Source organism: Daldinia vernicosa (genome assembly GCF_022497035.1).
Source record: "Daldinia vernicosa strain CBS 139.73 unplaced genomic scaffold F5Y00scaffold_4, whole genome shotgun sequence".
In the NCBI taxonomy this organism is placed as follows: Eukaryota; Fungi; Ascomycota; class Sordariomycetes; order Xylariales; family Hypoxylaceae; genus Daldinia; species Daldinia vernicosa.
In genome coordinates this window covers 139,894-156,217 of record NW_025953920.1, presented here as the reverse complement: position 1 = coordinate 156,217, position 16,324 = coordinate 139,894, and the positions used below count along the sequence as shown (strand labels likewise).

General features: G+C 48.5%; 6 protein-coding genes across 6 annotated transcripts; 2 read left to right on the top strand and 4 right to left on the bottom strand.

Annotated features, from left to right (window-relative positions):
• On the top strand, positions 1-1,293 carry F5Y00DRAFT_250837 (endothiapepsin; the record flags this gene model as incomplete). The annotated part of the gene is made up of 2 exons (XM_048009777.1): positions 1-724; positions 794-1,293. 2 exons carry the CDS (start codon positions 1-3, stop codon positions 1,291-1,293), a joined length of 1,224 nt encoding a protein of 407 aa, XP_047869001.1.
• A 1,057-nt stretch (positions 1,294-2,350) lies between these two features.
• On the bottom strand, positions 2,351-5,017 carry F5Y00DRAFT_225351 (Metallo-dependent phosphatase). Its single transcript, XM_048006154.1, has 5 exons — positions 4,607-5,017; positions 4,384-4,439; positions 3,526-4,326; positions 3,040-3,448; positions 2,351-2,941 (listed from the first exon to the last, which is right to left on the bottom strand). The coding sequence occupies exons 1-5, from the start codon at positions 4,875-4,877 to the stop codon at positions 2,511-2,513; spliced, it is 1,968 nt and encodes a 655-aa protein (XP_047869000.1). The 5' UTR covers positions 4,878-5,017; the 3' UTR covers positions 2,351-2,510.
• A 493-nt stretch (positions 5,018-5,510) lies between these two features.
• On the bottom strand, positions 5,511-7,273 carry F5Y00DRAFT_131410 (UROD/MetE-like protein). Its single transcript, XM_048004217.1, has 5 exons — positions 6,766-7,273; positions 6,529-6,682; positions 6,375-6,471; positions 6,230-6,293; positions 5,511-6,165 (listed from the first exon to the last, which is right to left on the bottom strand). The coding sequence occupies exons 1-5, from the start codon at positions 7,094-7,096 to the stop codon at positions 5,603-5,605; spliced, it is 1,209 nt and encodes a 402-aa protein (XP_047868999.1). The 5' UTR covers positions 7,097-7,273; the 3' UTR covers positions 5,511-5,602.
• Positions 7,274-8,561: 1,288 nt separating this feature from the next.
• F5Y00DRAFT_225331 (uncharacterized protein) lies at positions 8,562-10,419 on the top strand. Its single transcript, XM_048006153.1, has 2 exons — positions 8,562-9,994; positions 10,128-10,419. Exons 1-2 carry the CDS (start codon positions 8,661-8,663, stop codon positions 10,135-10,137), a joined length of 1,344 nt encoding a protein of 447 aa, XP_047868998.1. The 5' UTR covers positions 8,562-8,660; the 3' UTR covers positions 10,138-10,419.
• A 119-nt stretch (positions 10,420-10,538) lies between these two features.
• On the bottom strand, positions 10,539-13,193 carry F5Y00DRAFT_225330 (uncharacterized protein). Its single transcript, XM_048006152.1, has one exon. It carries the CDS (start codon positions 12,921-12,923, stop codon positions 11,226-11,228), a length of 1,698 nt encoding a protein of 565 aa, XP_047868997.1. The 5' UTR covers positions 12,924-13,193; the 3' UTR covers positions 10,539-11,225.
• Positions 13,194-13,429: 236 nt separating this feature from the next.
• Positions 13,430-15,568, bottom strand: F5Y00DRAFT_225327 (aflatoxin B1 aldehyde reductase member 2). The gene is made up of 2 exons (XM_048006151.1): positions 14,544-15,568; positions 13,430-14,438 (listed from the first exon to the last, which is right to left on the bottom strand). The coding sequence occupies exons 1-2, from the start codon at positions 14,877-14,879 to the stop codon at positions 13,716-13,718; spliced, it is 1,059 nt and encodes a 352-aa protein (XP_047868996.1). The 5' UTR covers positions 14,880-15,568; the 3' UTR covers positions 13,430-13,715.
• Positions 15,569-16,324: the final 756 nt, after the last annotated feature.

Below are 16,324 nucleotides of genomic sequence, written 5' to 3'. Positions count from 1 at the left end.
ATGGTTGGCTCAGTTGGCACTATCGCCCTCGCGGCTGCGGTCGCCGGCATTGCGACGGCGTCCCCCGCGCCGCGTCCACCTAAGATTGGGACTTTCTCCGTCCCTCAAGTTAAGAACCCTGGCTTCAAGCCCCACGGCCCGGCGCAGTTAGCTAGAGCATACCTCAAGTATGGTGTCAAGCTTCCGGACGGCTTGGCTAGGATTATGGCCGACTTCAAGGTCTTCCGACGTGATAGCGGAAGTGCCAAGGCTACTCCGGAGCAGTACGATATCCAGTACCTAACTCCCGTCTCGATCGGAACCCCTCCTCAGCAGCTTAACCTGGACTTTGATTCCGGCTCATCGGATCTCTGGGTATTCAGCACCGAACAACCCCAAAGCAGCATCAACGGCCAGACTCCGTACAACCCAGACTCGAGCAGCACCGCTAAGAAGCTCAGCGGCGCCAGCTGGGATATCTCATATGGTGACGGAAGCTCTTCAAGCGGTGACGTCTACACCGACGTCGTTACCGTCGGTGGTGTTACATTCGAGAACCAGGCTGTCGAAGCTGCGAAGAAGGTCTCCGACCAGTTTACGAGCGACAGCAACAACGACGGCCTGCTGGGTCTCGCCTTCAGCAGCATCAACACGGTGACGCCCACCCCGCAGAAGACTTTCTTTGATAACGTCGCATCCAGCCTGGATACCGCGGCTTGGACCGCTGATCTCAAGTACCACGAGGGTAAGCTAACTCGCGATTTTAAAACTCGTATTCCAAACCAAGCTGCTGACCTAACTACCTCATAATTAGCCGGTACTTACGACTTTGGCGTCGTTGACAAGTCCAAGTACACTGGTGACATCACCTACACAGACGTCGATAGCAGCCAAGGATTCTGGTCTTTTACTAGCTCCGGATATGGCGTCGGTAACACCAGCTTCAAGTCGAGCCCGTTCGCAGGTATCGCCGACACCGGCACTACTCTTGCGCTGCTGCCCGACACCATCGTGACTGCGTACTACCGCCAGGTATCAGGTGCGAAGCTGGACTCGCAACAGGGCGGCTACGTATTTCCCTGCACCGCCAGCCTGCCTGACTTCGTCTTCGGTGTCGAGGATGCCAAGTTCACCATCCCCGGCCAGTACATCAACTATGCCCCTGTCGACGACTCCACCTGCTTCGGAGGTATCCAGTCCGACGAGGGCATCGGCTTCTCCATCTTCGGCGACGTTGCCTTGAAGGCAGCCTTCGTCGTCTTCGACAGTTCCTCGGGAAGCCCAAGACTGGGTTTCGCCCAGAAGAGCCTGTAAATGGCGAGTGCTACCTCTCTAGTCTGGTGCTAGGGCGTACACACACATATAAGAGCGCACTCAAATGCAGTGTATGTCACGGACGGGTGGTTTGATGAGGGGATGGATTTGAAATGACTCTTTATACTTGTATATGATTGACGCAACTGGAGTGCATGAGCGTTCCTGTTAAAATGCGACGCTCTGTATATTACTTCTCTATAATGAATTTATCCTGAGCATTTTGTATCATACCAAGATCGAACATCTTCTTATCCCAAGTGCAAGCAATAACATCGCTCATATTGCAACGCGGAATTATGCTGAGATTCACTGCTATACGAATCTCCTATCCCTGATTATCTATATTTAATAGTCAATCTTAGCCCCGGCTAGAGAGATTGCGATTTTCCTCCATACAGGATACCAACTGATCGCCCTCGCAATCCCCATTTTTGGCTTATGGGGCGTATTCACAATAATGAAACGAAATCAAACGTCTATCAAAGCACCGATAGTTACCTCATATCAAATATAGATACCACTAAGGCGATGCTGATTATAAAATGTAGGCACAAATATCCCTATATTGCTATCAGCCAAGATACACTAGACTTTGAGTTTATAGATGACGACGCGTCAGCAATCATGGAGAACACCAGCCGAGAGGAAGACATCTAAGTAAGTACCTAACGTAGTCCACCAGCTTCCACATGAGTCCGTAATCGTAAAATCAATACTCGTTAACTAGCGCTACACGAAACCGCATTCCTGAAGTAAATACCCCTCATTACTAAACGACGACGAGGGTTAAAGAGTTATTAAACTATGTCCAAGGCTTAGGTTGATTACATACGTCTTGATATTTAGACTAAACACCGTTGGAGTCAAAAGCTAATCCACGGCCGTCTTGTACCAAATCATTGTCGCGGTGTTCTAACTTTCCCGCCTTACACCTAAAATAGGGGGTTATGAAGAGACCGTGCCGTGCCGTGCCGTAGTACATTAGGGGAAATTCGAGAATAAAGTCAGAAACCCGGTTTACCTAGTAGTTAGTAGTTAAATCACAGCCGTGCAGTTTTTTTTATCGAGCGTTAAAATGAGTCCCCCCTATAAATCTATATTTTATTTTACCTTTTTTTCTCCGAATATCATCACATCGTTACGATCATAGCCATCAAGTCATGTCATTGCACCACCACCCCGTTCCACTCCTTCAAACCAAAAAGGATTGCTAACTAACTCCCTAATTCATGCTCGCCCCCGACGCAGATGATACGCCCCTCGACGCGCGGCGCAATCGCTCTGGTCCAATCGACCTCGAATTCCCCTTCCCTAAGTTCCTCGCCCACACGACTCTCAACCTTGGCAATCCGCGCCCATTTGGCGAACACCCGGCGCATGATCTGCATCTCCTTATCGATCGTCTCGATATCGCCGATGTATCCTCTATTCGCGCCGTCGTTGTCTTCGTCGGACTCGGAGTCGACTGGAAGCTGACACGTCTTCCGCTCTCGAATCTTCTCCGCTGTCCAGTTATCCCAACCGGAGACATCTTTTCTCTCTGTTGGACTAACAGGAGGAGAGGTTGCAGTTGGGAAGTGCCGGGTGTGGCTTGCGTTGACGTTTGCGTTGACCTTGCTCGTGACATTTTCCCAATATCGACCGACTAGGGAACGTGTTAGTTTATACAACCTCCCAGATTGAATAGATACCTCTTTTACGGGGCAGAGATGACGAGGTCATTAATGGATATAGGTAGCATACTGTTCTTTCCCCAATATTTCCATTGTCCCATCACACGGAGCGACATGAAATACTGTCGTAGCATCATCGAGATTAATATTCCGTTCTCTTCAGAGACAATCTCCTCAGCTTTACCCCCCTCCTCCTCTATCAAGAGGCTATCGTAGCCATCCTTACCGCGAGCCATGTAGCCTCGGGTCACCAGTACATACTTCCTGGCCATGTCTATCGGCTCCCCGCCGATCGTCGCTGTCACTATGCGTGACCCTGTGGGTTTTTGGCCATCGAATTGGAAAGTAATGTTAGAGACCTGCGGGAAACGACCCTCGAGAGCCGGGTATTGTGATAAACCGTTCTCCAAAGCGTCCCAAATAGCTTGGCCTGTAACCTTGATCACCACGACAGGATCCTCGAATGGGAAACAATTCATCTATTGCGGCATGCGTTAGCTGTTTCCCGAACATATAGATGGAATTGGGTGATGCGCGAGTCTTAGGGGTTGCGTACAATATCTTTCAGTAGTAACGGTCCTGGAGGATAGACTTGGTCGCCACGGACAGTCCCTGACGCGATAATGCTACAGTCGCCCGAGTAGTAATGGCGCATAATGTCGCACACCCAATTAGCTATGTTGCTCTCCCTTAGCCTCACCGTCCGGAATCTAGCATCAAGGGGTGCAGCAGTGTAGCCGACAGGCTTCTGAAGTGTCGCTTTGAGACTTGCAGTCAGCTTTTCGACCAGCTCAACAGTCGGCTGATGCTCGGGGATCGCAGATGTAATGTCTCGCCGTATAATATCGAAGTCCCATCTACCTGAGTCGTCGGTCCGTCGCCTAGCTTCAATATAGCTCAGCTGCTTGAAATCGGTTCCTGAACGTAAGACATGCGTTCCCTTTATGAGGCTATGATTATAGTAGTGGTCATGGCCCCCAAGAATAATGTCAATGATTCCATCGGTCTGCTCAGCCAGCTTGTTATCATTCGGCTCTCGCATGTGCGTTATAGCGATGACGATGTCGGCCCCCTCGGCTCGCAGTTGTGGAACAAGCTCCTTTGCGGTTTCGGTGGCGGATTTGTAGATGAGGTTAGGAGGTAGACTGTTAATCGTAGCCAACCATTCGCGTTCGCCCAGTCCAATCAACCCAATCTTGATGCCGTTAGAGGAGGTGATCATATGAGTCTTTTTGCAATTTCCGATAGGAACCGAGTCTCCTAGCGCGGGATCCAATACGTTTGCGATGAGCCATGGAAACTTGCACTTGGAGGAAAGGTACTTGAATTGAGTGACTCCAAAGTCAAGGTCGTGATTCTACTCGTCACATAAGCAGCTGATGGTATACGAGGAAGTATTAGCTTTGATACATACTCCTATTGCTGCAGCATTTGTCCCTATGTTGTTCAATAAAGGCACCATGTGATCACCTGCCGAATTTCATACATCAGCCTATGATCTTCAAAGTACATAGCAACTAAACTCATTTTCGAGGGAGGAGAGTTCATTATGAGACACGAGATATGCGTTCACATTCACTCGAGCTCCGTAAGCTTTGTTTTGTAAGCTTTGTAAGCTCATCGTATGTAAGGCATACCTTTCGTAACGGAACTCTCTAAGCTCGGATTGAAGGCGTCACCGGAGAACAGTGTTACCAACTCTGGCTGTTCCTTGAATTTCTCATTCTCCTCATAATGTTTTATGAGTGACATGAACCGAGCGGCACCTCCTACCGGTTCGCTACTGGATTGGTCGACGTGATAGACGTCATTGTAATGGAGAAGTCTCAAGTCGGGAGGTCCATCGTGAACCCCGGAGCTAAAAGTGATAGATTCATTAGGAGGTACTTCTGTCTTTTTTTCCGGCATAGCGATGAATAGCGTGCAAAAGGATTAAGGTGTATTTTGGCAAAAGCAACTATGGAAGTCTCAAGGCGGTAAGCTAAGCCGACAAACTTCAGAATTCCATTTAGTTAATGATGTTTTTTAGTGGGCAGTGGGCAGTGGGCATTCCGGCGCATTCGATGATTCGACGCACAATTCGCTGGCCCTTTCTCACTTCACTTCCAGCAAGGTGAACCCCTGCTGCCCCTGAAGACCGGCTCAGCCCCGTTTGCCAAGGACGGGGACTAACATATCAAATCTGACGAATAGAGGCGTCTGGGTTGATAATCCCGTAGAATTACCTGTAGAATTAAGACAAGCCAAGCCCACAACTTCAAGTTTCACACAATTTTCTACCTATCGTCTCGGACTCACTAAATTCGTATCACCTCGCCGTGGGGCGTGTTCCATTCATATTGGGTTTCTTCCGAAGTATAAAGACGCCAGTCTATCATATTTCATTACAGCATTCATGCTTCGTGGCACATTGCATGTAGGTACCTATACAATTAATCACACCTGTTAGGGTTAAGTCAGATTTGGTATGAGAAACCCGATGTCGGGATTTTTTGACGTTTGTTCTAGTTCTCAGCTGCTTGCTGTCAGATTTCTTCTTCCAGCTTTTAATCTGCATGTTGAATACATAATTTTGACTCCGCTCAAGCATCGTCACCATATATAGGTATATATAATATATATACCATTTCTCTCTACGGCTCACCCGGCCAGATCGTATCGGCGAGCTTTCTGACTAGCTTTAGCTTTGCAATCATGTCGTCTCGCGTCACAGCGTTGCCGAGGTGGTGGCTAGCGAATCCGCATTGCGGACTGACGCCAATTCTCTTAAGCGCTTCCTCGCGCGTCTGACCAGCACCACTCGCGATGATATCAGCTGCTTGAAACACCCTATTACGTGTCTCGTCAATGTCCTCGAGCTCGGGGAATTTACTAGTGATGACGCCTAGCACGACATTTTTATGCGGTGGCAGCTCCTTCAAAGGCTCAAAATTACCTGCTCGCTCCGTGTCGTATTCTAAGAAATACGTGTCGGCGTCGATGTTGTTAAAGAGCTTCGTTGCAATTCGGTCGTATCCTCCCTCCGAGAAGTGTTTACTGTACGCGAAATTACCCCTACAGAGGTGGATGCCCAGGTGCATGTCAGCCGGGCGAGACGATACGCAGTCATTGTATAATTTGATATACGAGTCGAGGAGAGCATCAGAATCCTCCCCATCCGCCTTGAAGCCAGCCAGCATCTTCTCGTCGCAAAAGTCTGCAATTCCAGCTCCTGTCAATACTTCCTCGTCGGTTTAATAAGTATTAGGGGTCTCACTCACAAGCCAAATTTGGGTCGTCAATAGTCACGTTTCGGCAGCCGTTATCATATAGAAGCTGCAACTCCTATAGTATCCAGGATCAACATCGGCTCATGTAGATATAATAAGGGCGCGTCAAGGTGAGGAACTCGGAGAATTAACTTACAGTTTGGTAGGCTTTGGCAATATCGGCAAAGTACTCCTCATCGTTCGCGTACACTTCCTTCGGATACGCTTTACCCTTCTTATATCGTAGATGATACCTACAAGGAGTTAACCTAGGTAATGGCATGTCACGGATGTTGGATAGAAAGGCTTACCATTCGGGGGCGGCGAGGGTTATCTTCAAATCCTTGACCCTATCGGCGGGAACTAATTTCTTAAGATAATTCCAGTCGGACAGGTATGCACTTCCGACATGCTTAATTTTGCCAACGCAAACAATTGTTTCGCCGGGCTTATGGCCCTTCTCAGCTAAACGACGTAAGGGGTTAGCTTGCACGTCCAATAATTATAAAAACATCATCCTCGGCTTCAGCTACGCCAGGGAGACTCACTAAACGCGGCGGTGTCCGGGACATACAGTCGGAACATATCCCACTCCGGTTCCATGATCTCCTCGAATCCGTCAAGGTTAGGGAAGAAGGTTCCCCAGAATTGATGTCGCCGATACTCGCCATCGTTGATAGCATGGAACCCGAGGTCTAGCTGCAGTTTGACAATCTCATTAATGGCATTGTCCTCGATAGCGTGCAACTCCCCATCCTTAGCAACATCGATGGCCTTTACGTCGGCAAGCTTAAGACGCTTCTCGGTAAGCTCCTGCGGGCGGAGCAGCGAGCCCAGATGCTCTGCGCGAAACGGCGGTCGCTGCTTGTTAGCCGGCATAATGGACAATGGTCAAGGTTGAGGTTGAGGTTGAGGTCGAGGTGATTGTTCAACGTCTCGCTAGATGCTATGTGGTTGTTGGAGGGTGGAAGATGAGAGTAACTTTCCTTTTAACCTGCTGCCTACGTCGAAGAGTTTACAAGGATACCAGGAACAGTGGGAAGGAGGAACAACCAAGGGAAGAAGCTAGACGTCATCCCGTTTATCTATACTGCCTTCCCATTGCCAAGTTTGAGCGGGGGGGTATTTCAATCCCTGTGAATAAGGGGTATCGTGACAAGATCTTAGTCAAGACTACATAAGAAGGGGGGGTCTCGGGTCTCTTCTGAGGGGTATAAGGTCAAGGACCCATTGATGCTAAAAAGTATCTACATAACGTGCGTCTTAATAGCCACATTGCGCCAACATTGCGGCTTGATTTACTACATCCGGGTTAGTGGGACTGAAGACGTTCGGCTGATGGAGAAGAAGCCACGGCAGGTCCATTGTACCTATTCTGATACGATTTTCGCATTGCCGTCCTTGGATATCCATAATTTCCCCGATTTCTCCACGATGTGATATTCAACAATCACATAACCCCTGCACTCCCCCGCCTTTGTCAATGCTGACTTTGCGCGTACGTACGGATCCGTACACACGAGCATACTACATAGTAGGTACGCCGGTGGGTAAACATCGAGGCTTCTCAGCTATAGCGCACGGCGTGTTTTATGTAAATAATACAACGTGATAGCTCGTGTGATCATGACCTTACCAGTCACTTATATCAGCAAGTATTAAGATATAGTTAGTTGAAAGCGATATATAATCTACTTCGATCCAGGGTAAAAAGGGCCTAGCATATGTATGTTGGTAGTGTAGAATGCAAGGATCGCTTTGAACTTCCGATATGACCTTTTCTACCGATTATTATTTAAACACTCGGATATTGCTTTTTCTTAGTCGGCTCCTGGGGTGCGGGAAGGCCACACTATGTTAGAATCGAATCACTGCCCTTCATAAGAAACGAGAATTTGTATTAAAATAACACTTCATTTATCTAAAGTCTGCTCGCTCTACTACGAGAATTATACGCGGATTACGCATCTTTTATAGTCATCATCCCGTTTGGTAATATGAGGTAATTATATCAGGCCTTAAGAGAGCAGCAGTCTATCTTTTCAAAATCTAATTCGAGCTGCTCAGTCCACCTAGTAAGATGTCAACAAGTTATCTCTAGGACATATCGTAGTCGTGCTCAGAACCATATTGGTTATTTCTATAGGTCGGGAATAAGGAACAGTGGAAATGTCGTTGAACTCCTTTCTTTAGTCTAACACCCCAAAATTCAACTATAAGATATACATACCTAAGGTAGCCATGTAGTTATCCATAGTAATTGCCCTCTCGAGTATAACCCCTCCCCCTTATCTGCCCCCCCCCCCCACCGACTTGACTTGGCCCCGAATCCCGACGACTATATCCGTAACTACCTACCCAAGACATCATCAAGCGAGAAGAGTTATTCAGCCTCAGCCTCGGCGCGACTTCAGCTTACTATCTCTGTCTTCTCTGAATCGAGATGGACCGGATACCACCAGAGATACTCTTACATGTCTTCGATTTCCTCGATGACCCGGCTCCGTCGCAAGTGCGGCTTCGCGACCAGCCGAGCGACGACATGCTGGATGCTAAGTCTTTATATTCGCAACCCCTCAAGACAGTATCCCTCATTTGCAAGACCTGGAGGTCTCTTGTACTCCCTAGCCTGTTCCGTCATATCTTATGGAGACCCAAGATATCCTCCCTCAGCGCTTTCACATTGAACCCGATACCACTTCTACGCTTCTTGGAAGACAATCGGCTGGACCGCGCCGTAGCGACTTTTACTATGATTGTCGACTTCGTAGATAGGGATGCTAGTGCCAAGCAAATCACTCCTGAGATACGCTCTGTCGACCTGGAATGGTTATGGGACCAGCTATTCTCCGTCATCGACCCTCTAAGATTCACCATCATTACTCCTCCCAATACTCTCGCTTCCTTCTTATCTCGTATGCTCTTCTTAGACGACGCCTGGTCATTTAGCATTCCTTATCATATTCTCTCTCTCGCTCGAACTACTAGGCATTCACATGGCAAGTTGAATACGCATACAGAATCATCTAATCCGGATATTCATCCCTCTTCGTCACAGCACCAGCCTTCTACGGCAACAATCCAGGTGGCTTCGGCAGGTATCCCCACCACCTCGTGTTCGATCCGCTGTAGAAGACCACCGCCATGTCCACTCTTTACTGTTCGTCCTTGGACTTCACTTCTCCTGAATGAAGGTTCGTCTACTAGGGTTTATCGAACATATGAGTTCTTTTTACGGCGACCACCGTCCATGCTTGGGGCCCTCCTTGGATGCGAGGAACACCCTAACGACACCCCGCTTATACCGCCTACTATCATTGACTTCAATTACATCGCCATATTCCCCCTATCATCTCACTTTGAGATGCTACTCCAGAACCTACCCAAACTTGACCGTCTCTTTGTGCAGTTGACTCCCGGGCCTGAAAATCGCATCTTAGAGGCGGAAGATGAAATGAAGCACATAGATCCGGCGGACCTCTGGATGGAGCGCAATACGGCATACAGCTCCCTGATGCGCGAGCTTACATTCGACGCCGACCCCGCGGTGTACCCAAGAAACTGGGCGTCGCTACGAGTTTTCGAGAGCGGCGACGCGGCAGACCACGAAGCCTGGGATATGGCCGTGCAATTTGTCGAGCGCAGTGGCGCTAAAGGCTGGAAGGTAGAACGGCCAGGCGTTTTTGTCAAGGAGGACGAAGAGGGAAATTACCCTAACACGGACCGGGAAGTTGATGGTCATGTTGGACCACCAATCTCCGCGGGGGAACCCATTTTGTCAGTAAAATTATTTTCCTTCATCTCTTATGATCTTCATCCTTAAGTATCTACACTATGCATCTACCGAGAGACAATCAGGCTTCAGACACAAATAAGTATATGTATAGTCTACTGACGAGGCACAAGTCAGAGATCGCTAAGGCGATTCGCCTTTAATGGTGTCGCTCGCCTGCCATTCTCTAGCTTATGGTTGTATATGCACAATACTCAGCCGCCCATCGTACACGGCGGAAACCAATAGCCATACCTCGATCTCGGATAACAAATAGGAGCCCATCGTTGGAATGGCGCCTTTTAAATGTTTAATACATATGTACTTATACACCTAGTCACAACAAAGATATATTTAGAACGGTAGGGGATCACTGATAAACACGAGGGTATGGGGAACTATTACACTTGTACAAAATCGAAGAATACAGCTTTGTTTTTATATATATAATGAATGATTTTTTTTAAAAAAAAAAAAAGAAAAACCCCTTGACATGAAAACCTGGGAGTGTTGGTTTGCAATGTCAAGTATACCATTCTCGACGATAAATAAAATGATAACAGTGAATTGATAGTATGAGCGCCCTTTAAGCCGCCCTCTGTAAATTCTATAGATGCCTATATATCCGCATAACCGAGCCCGTGCACCGGGCCCCTATGCAATAGATGCGATAGATACATTAACCGTGCGCGCGAGACTTGTATATTTACCCAGGTAAGGCAAGCAGGCGTTATTCCACCAACCTCTATATAACCGGACATGACCTATTCATCCTTGCCCAGCCTAAAACACCAACCGAGATCAAGACCGGGACCGAAACTCCCCCAACGCCGAAACAGCATGCATCCTTTATGTAGAACGGTAATGATACCGATAAGTCCACATCTTCCATCGTCCAAAATGGCCGAATTGTTCTAGGTAGGTAGGTAATCTCCTGATCCTCATAGACATATAATGGGAAAGCTGCTGCAAAGCCCTCGTGTCTAACATCGCTCTAATCTGATTGGGTCCTCTCTCCAGGATACAACCTATGAGTTTGTCCATCCGGGACAATGCAACCCTATATTCCGATAGATATGCTATAACACAGTAGAACCTGAACCAGAGAAAAGATGAGACGGTGGTAGAAGGGAAAAAAAAAAAAACCAGACTAAATATCAATAAGAATAAGAATAAGAATAAACTTGCGAATAAAACTAACGCACAGTCGTATGCGTAAGCTGGGAAATTCTCACCCTAATCCAACCGGTCAGCATCCTTATCGCTGTCCTCGCTACTCCAGTCGACCGGGCCAGCAACATCCATAGCCGCCTTGCGCTCTGCGTCTTCCGTCATTTCGCGCCAAGTGCTCCAGCTTAGCATTACGAATGCTACCACAATCAGGCAACCACCGCTTAGAGCTGACGGACTCATGCCCTCTCCCGTAATAATCCAGTCGGCTAGTGCCACGATAAAGATGGTCAGCAGCGCAGCGACACTACTCAACACGGGGCTCGTCAGCGAGATTAGCACTAGGAAGCTGCCTGCGAATGTCGCATTCATGATGACCGACACGAAGAGATAGAATGCCGCTGCGCCGGTAGGCAGCTCAAAGGTTTCCCAGCCGAGAATATGGAGGATCGGCAAAGGAATCCATAGCACGAAAAGTGTGAAGGCCCCAATACAACTTCCAAACGCGTTGGCGAAGATCATGCCCCGCGTTGCCGACGTACCCTCGGGTGGGCAAGCGTACCGCTTATATAACACCTCGTACAGCCCATATAGCACACTCCCCGCGCCGATGATCATGTTGCCGAGGAATCGCGTGCCAGCCTCGGTTCCTGCTTCTTTATCGACTCCCGCGCCAGATTTAGAGTCGCCATAAGCGACAACCATGACGCCGACAATGGCGATCAGCACCGCAATCGACTTGTCGAGGCGCAACTTCTCCTTGAGCAGTGGCACGCTGAAAGCGTAGGCGAAGAATGCAGAGCAGTTATAGATGGCGGTTAAGTCGCTAGGGGTGGTCATACTGACGGCGACGTACCAACTCAGGCCTGCAATCGTTAAAGAAGTGGTAACAAAGGCAGTGGTGCGCAACATGTAGGGTATTGGACTTCGCTGGACGACATGCCGGGGGATATCGAGCTCTTGATTCGCGACCATATGCGCTGTCGAGCGCAACAAGTAGGCGTGCCTCCTCCAGAAAGTTGGCCACGGCACGTTCCACTTCTGCACGCGCAGGATAAGTAGCTGGGCTGGCCATAGCAGCGCCCACGACCCGTGTGTGAGGTATAACATGCAGTAAGCCTTGTCCCAACCAAGCTCGTGCTGCACGTAACGTCCTAGCTCCGTCTGTACGCAGAAGGATATTAATGATACGACCAGGAAGATGGCCGCGTATGTGTACTTCTTACGCGCTGCCATGCGCGCTTGGGTATCGGGAGAACGAGATCTCATGGTGGAGCGGCGGCTAAAGGTTGGTCGGTCGGAAGCTGGTGTAGAAACAGCAGGTATCGGGAGAGGCGATGTCGGGCGCGAGTTGTTATACCGCGTCCTACCGCGATCATCGTCGACTGATTTCTTTAGAAGCGGTGTGACGGATCGACCGTCAGACGGACGGAGAAATGCTGGTCGTTTGGCGCTGTCGGGCATGGTACCGTCGTCGCCGTCGTCCGAGTATTCAGAATAGTCTATGTCGAACCTATTCGGGCTACGAAGATATGCGATATCCGAGGCCTCGTCGTCTTCCTGAACGAAAGACAATCGCCTACCGAAGACCGGGGTTCTACCTCCTACGGTGTCGGTGCCGCTTCCGATGTAATCTTCAACGCTGGACCCGACGGAACTGGCGGATAATAGCGGTGATGGTTCGGCTTTCGAATATTGCGACGTCGGTTTTAAGCGAGCCGGTATGCTGGACAAGCGAATGTTGTTGTTCGGTTTCGAAGACATTAAAGAATACAAAATATACAAAATATAAAAAAAGAACGGGAAGGATGATTAGGTGAGAAATTGAAGGTTACCTCTTACGGCACAGTACAGAGAGAGGATTACTTGGTAATAAGCGAGAAGGTAACAAAGTAACTAATTCTATTCCTTACGTTAGGTACAATAGGTTATGCTATGCAGCAGCTGCAGGAGATCCCGTAGTGTATGTATGCACATCAAATGGGAATGATGATGGACGCGTTATGGCAATCTTGGCCCTTTACCCTTATTGGCGCGGGTACTTTAGGTGCCGTTATCCGGGGCGTCGGTAATGTCCAGTACCATTAATTCTCACCAGCCAGCTTACGTATTGTACAATACAATACAATACCTAATCTACCTAACCTATTTAGGTATCCCCGGCAGGGCTGAGCCAAGCTGTCGTGTTACCTTGCTGCGTGTTACTTACATTCAATAGGTACATACAAGACAGTCAAGTACCTAAACTACGTAATTTACAATATTACTGTAGTACTTCAACGTCCTAGTCGTTAAATGTCACACGACACATACACACACACATATATAAACACAATTAGGTAGTTATTGAATATAACTACCTACCTAACTAATACATCTTATGATTCAAGTATACACTTCTATGCATGTAATCACATGTGCCCCCGTGAGGTAACACTACCTTATCAAGTTTCGGAATTCAGGCACATGAACTACCTATGCTACGTGTACCTCTATAGAGCTGCATTCAATTGCAGATAAGAATCAACTTGGCGCGCCTCTCTTTTATACCTACACTTACTTCGCATTGGCTCCGAACAGCGCCTCTCGTGTATCGTACGTGTACACGAGGTCCTTGTGCCAGTAGTTGGGCGCGTCCGCCTTTGCAATCCTCCATGCCTCATCCAGCGCTGCCACCACATCCTCCGGGAGCGGGCCCTTCTCCAGATTATCCAGGTTGCTCACGAGCTGGTCGTGAGAGCTGACTCCGATCAGGATACCGTCGTTGCCGCCCTTGATCTTGAGCTGGCTGTGGTGTACTACCCACCGTAGCGCCACCTCGATCAGCGTTAATCCAGCGTGTTTCTCGACCGCTTTCTCTATCGTCTGCAGAGCCTTGAACGTGCTCTCCTTGAAGTATCGGGAGCGATAGTTGGCACCCGTGCTGGCCTTTGTGCTGAAGCGGCTGAAATCGGCTGGGTCGATGTCTACACTCTTGATTTTACCACTGAACAAGCCGCCAGCGATCGGGTTGTATACTACGATATCCAATCCGTATCGCCGACATGTCGGAATCAGCTCCGCTTCGATACCCCGCGTGATAGCGTTGTACATGCCCTGGTAGATGGTCGGCCGCACCCAATTATTGTACTTGCAAGTCAGAACTACCTCGGCCACCTCCGCGGCTGTAAAGTTAGAAATGCCGAATCGTACGAATTTGCCCGCCTTGTGTAGCTTGTCTACTGCTTCAAGCGTCTCGGCAAAGGGTGTCGCACGATCGGCTGCGTGGAGGTAGATGATCTATAAAGCCCTTAGTGTCAGCTTAAAGGAACGAGCGTAAGACATGATAGTTAACCTATAAAACTTATAAGGCTTAACTATAACTAAGGCAGGCTTCAGACTTACATCTACGCTATCAGTCCCAAGCTCTTTGAGGCTCGTCTCCAAACTCTCGACAAGCTTGGCAGCCTGATTAGCGCCGGCCTCAGAAGGATATTTGAACTTGGTGGCCAGCGTTAGGCCGCGCTCCTTCCACCTTGTTTGACGGGTGAAGGCCTCCTGCTGGCCGTCAATGTAGACTCGTGCTGTGTCAACTTCATTGTAGCCACGGGACTGGAAGGTATCGAGTACTTTGTTGAACTCATTAATGTCGGTAATTCGAGCCCCGGCTTTCTCATCGGGTCCAAAGGTCATCAGACCCAGGATGATGCGGTCTCGTGGTGCAGAGGCGATTAAAGGCATGTTGAACTTTTTCTGTTACAGTCTAAACAGTTCGAATAAATCGCAACCTGTTATAATATATATTATATTCGGTCTATGCCGACTTTATATGATAGCCCCGGGAGAAAAGCAGTCTATCTTTGTACGGAGCGTGTTCTCATACAGTGCTGGACCAGGGAGTGCCGATTCGGACGGAGTAAGGGGATAAAGAGCGGGGAAGTCAATATGTAACGGGATAAGAAAAAAAATGATAGATCTAGGTTATCACGTTGACGTGCTTTCGATTGCGTCGCCGGTCCCGTATGTCGCACCACCAAAGCTGAAGAACGAGCGGGGTAACTGTAGCTGAAGCTGCTATTAGCTACCTAAGGTAAGGTAAAGCTTACTAGGTTAATATAAGGCTAATAAGTATATAGGAAAGAGGTATGGACTTTGTAGTAAGAGGTAAGCATAAGAATTGGATATATTCGTATTGCTACTAGATCGCTATAAAAGTCCCATAATACCAATATAATACATACCATCGGCTTATCCAACCACGACGTAAAATATCATTCGCATTATTGCGGACATTATTACGGAGATAGTTATCTTATAACCGAATAGCAAGTAGCTACCTAGTTTGTACTGGCAAGCTGAATGGTATGTAAATAATGCGATTTACGTCATAGTTCATTCAAACTAGACATTCCCAATCGGGACCATCTGACTCTCGTGATTGGCCTATCATCAAGTGTGACCCGAATTATAAGATCTGGTACATACAACTTGCGTGTCACTTATAAAATTATAGAAAAGTCACTTTGCTGCCCCCTTGCTCATCAGAAAATGTACCAACTCATTGTTTCCGCCCTCCATCGCCCACCTCAGCGGCGTGCGGCGCTCGTCGTCCAAGGCATTAATCGGGGATCCTGCCCCTAGGAGAGCCTCGGAAATAGCCACATCTCTTCCCATGACAGCAACGTGTATTGGCAGAGCGCCGTAGTAGCCCGGGGATGGTAAATTAACGTCGGCGCCGTATACTAGAAGGAGCTTAACGAGCGGCACGTTTGACTTGGACGTTGCTCGACAGAGGGGAGTTTCACCGTTGGAGATGAGGTTCACATCTACCCCAGCATCTAGCAAAACTTTGGAGACTTCCTCCGATCCTTGGGAGATAGCGTAGTGAAGGGCCGTGTGTCCGTTCTTGTCTTTCCTGTCAATGACAGCGCCCCGATCACATAGAAGCTTCGTTAATGCCGAGTTCCCTTGGGTGACTGCACAAAGTAAGGTCGTCCGCCCATTATTATCCGTTATTTCTAAGTCGGCTCCGTAATCCAAGAGCTCTCGGGCGCGGTCGAAACGCTCAAACAAGACGGCTTCATGCGAAGGGGTACGTCCCCTCTTGTTCCTAAGGCTCTGGTCGGCACCGTGGGCTAGTAAGACCCTGATAGTATTAACGTTCCCCATTTCTTCCGATGAGGCCT

Bases quoted from the DNA above. Each gene is read 5' to 3' on its own strand.
- F5Y00DRAFT_225351 (XM_048006154.1), bottom strand. From the start codon at position 4,877: ATGCCGGAAAAAAAGACAGAAGTACCTCCTAATGAATCTATCACTTTT. The intron at 4,440-4,606 runs GTATGCCTTACA...GAAATTCGGCAG, and splicing joins AGAGAGTTCCGTTACGAAAG to GTGATCACATGGTGCCTTTA. The intron at 4,327-4,383 runs GTATGTATCAAA...TGTGACGAGTAG, and splicing joins CAAATGCTGCAGCAATAGGA to AATCACGACCTTGACTTTGG.
- F5Y00DRAFT_131410 (XM_048004217.1), bottom strand. From the start codon at position 7,096: ATGCCGGCTAACAAGCAGCGACCGCCGTTTCGCGCAGAGCATCTGGGC. The intron at 6,683-6,765 runs GTGAGTCTCCCT...TACGTCGTTTAG, and splicing joins CCCGGACACCGCCGCGTTTA to CTGAGAAGGGCCATAAGCCC. The intron at 6,166-6,229 runs GTGAGTGAGACC...CTGGAATTGCAG, and splicing joins TGACGACCCAAATTTGGCTT to ACTTTTGCGACGAGAAGATG.
- F5Y00DRAFT_225331 (XM_048006153.1), top strand. From the start codon at position 8,661: ATGGACCGGATACCACCAGAGATACTCTTACATGTCTTCGATTTCCTC.
- F5Y00DRAFT_225330 (XM_048006152.1), bottom strand. From the start codon at position 12,923: ATGTCTTCGAAACCGAACAACAACATTCGCTTGTCCAGCATACCGGCT.
- F5Y00DRAFT_225327 (XM_048006151.1), bottom strand. From the start codon at position 14,879: ATGCCTTTAATCGCCTCTGCACCACGAGACCGCATCATCCTGGGTCTG. The intron at 14,439-14,543 runs GTAAGTCTGAAG...AGGGCTTTATAG, and splicing joins TTGGGACTGATAGCGTAGAT to ATCATCTACCTCCACGCAGC.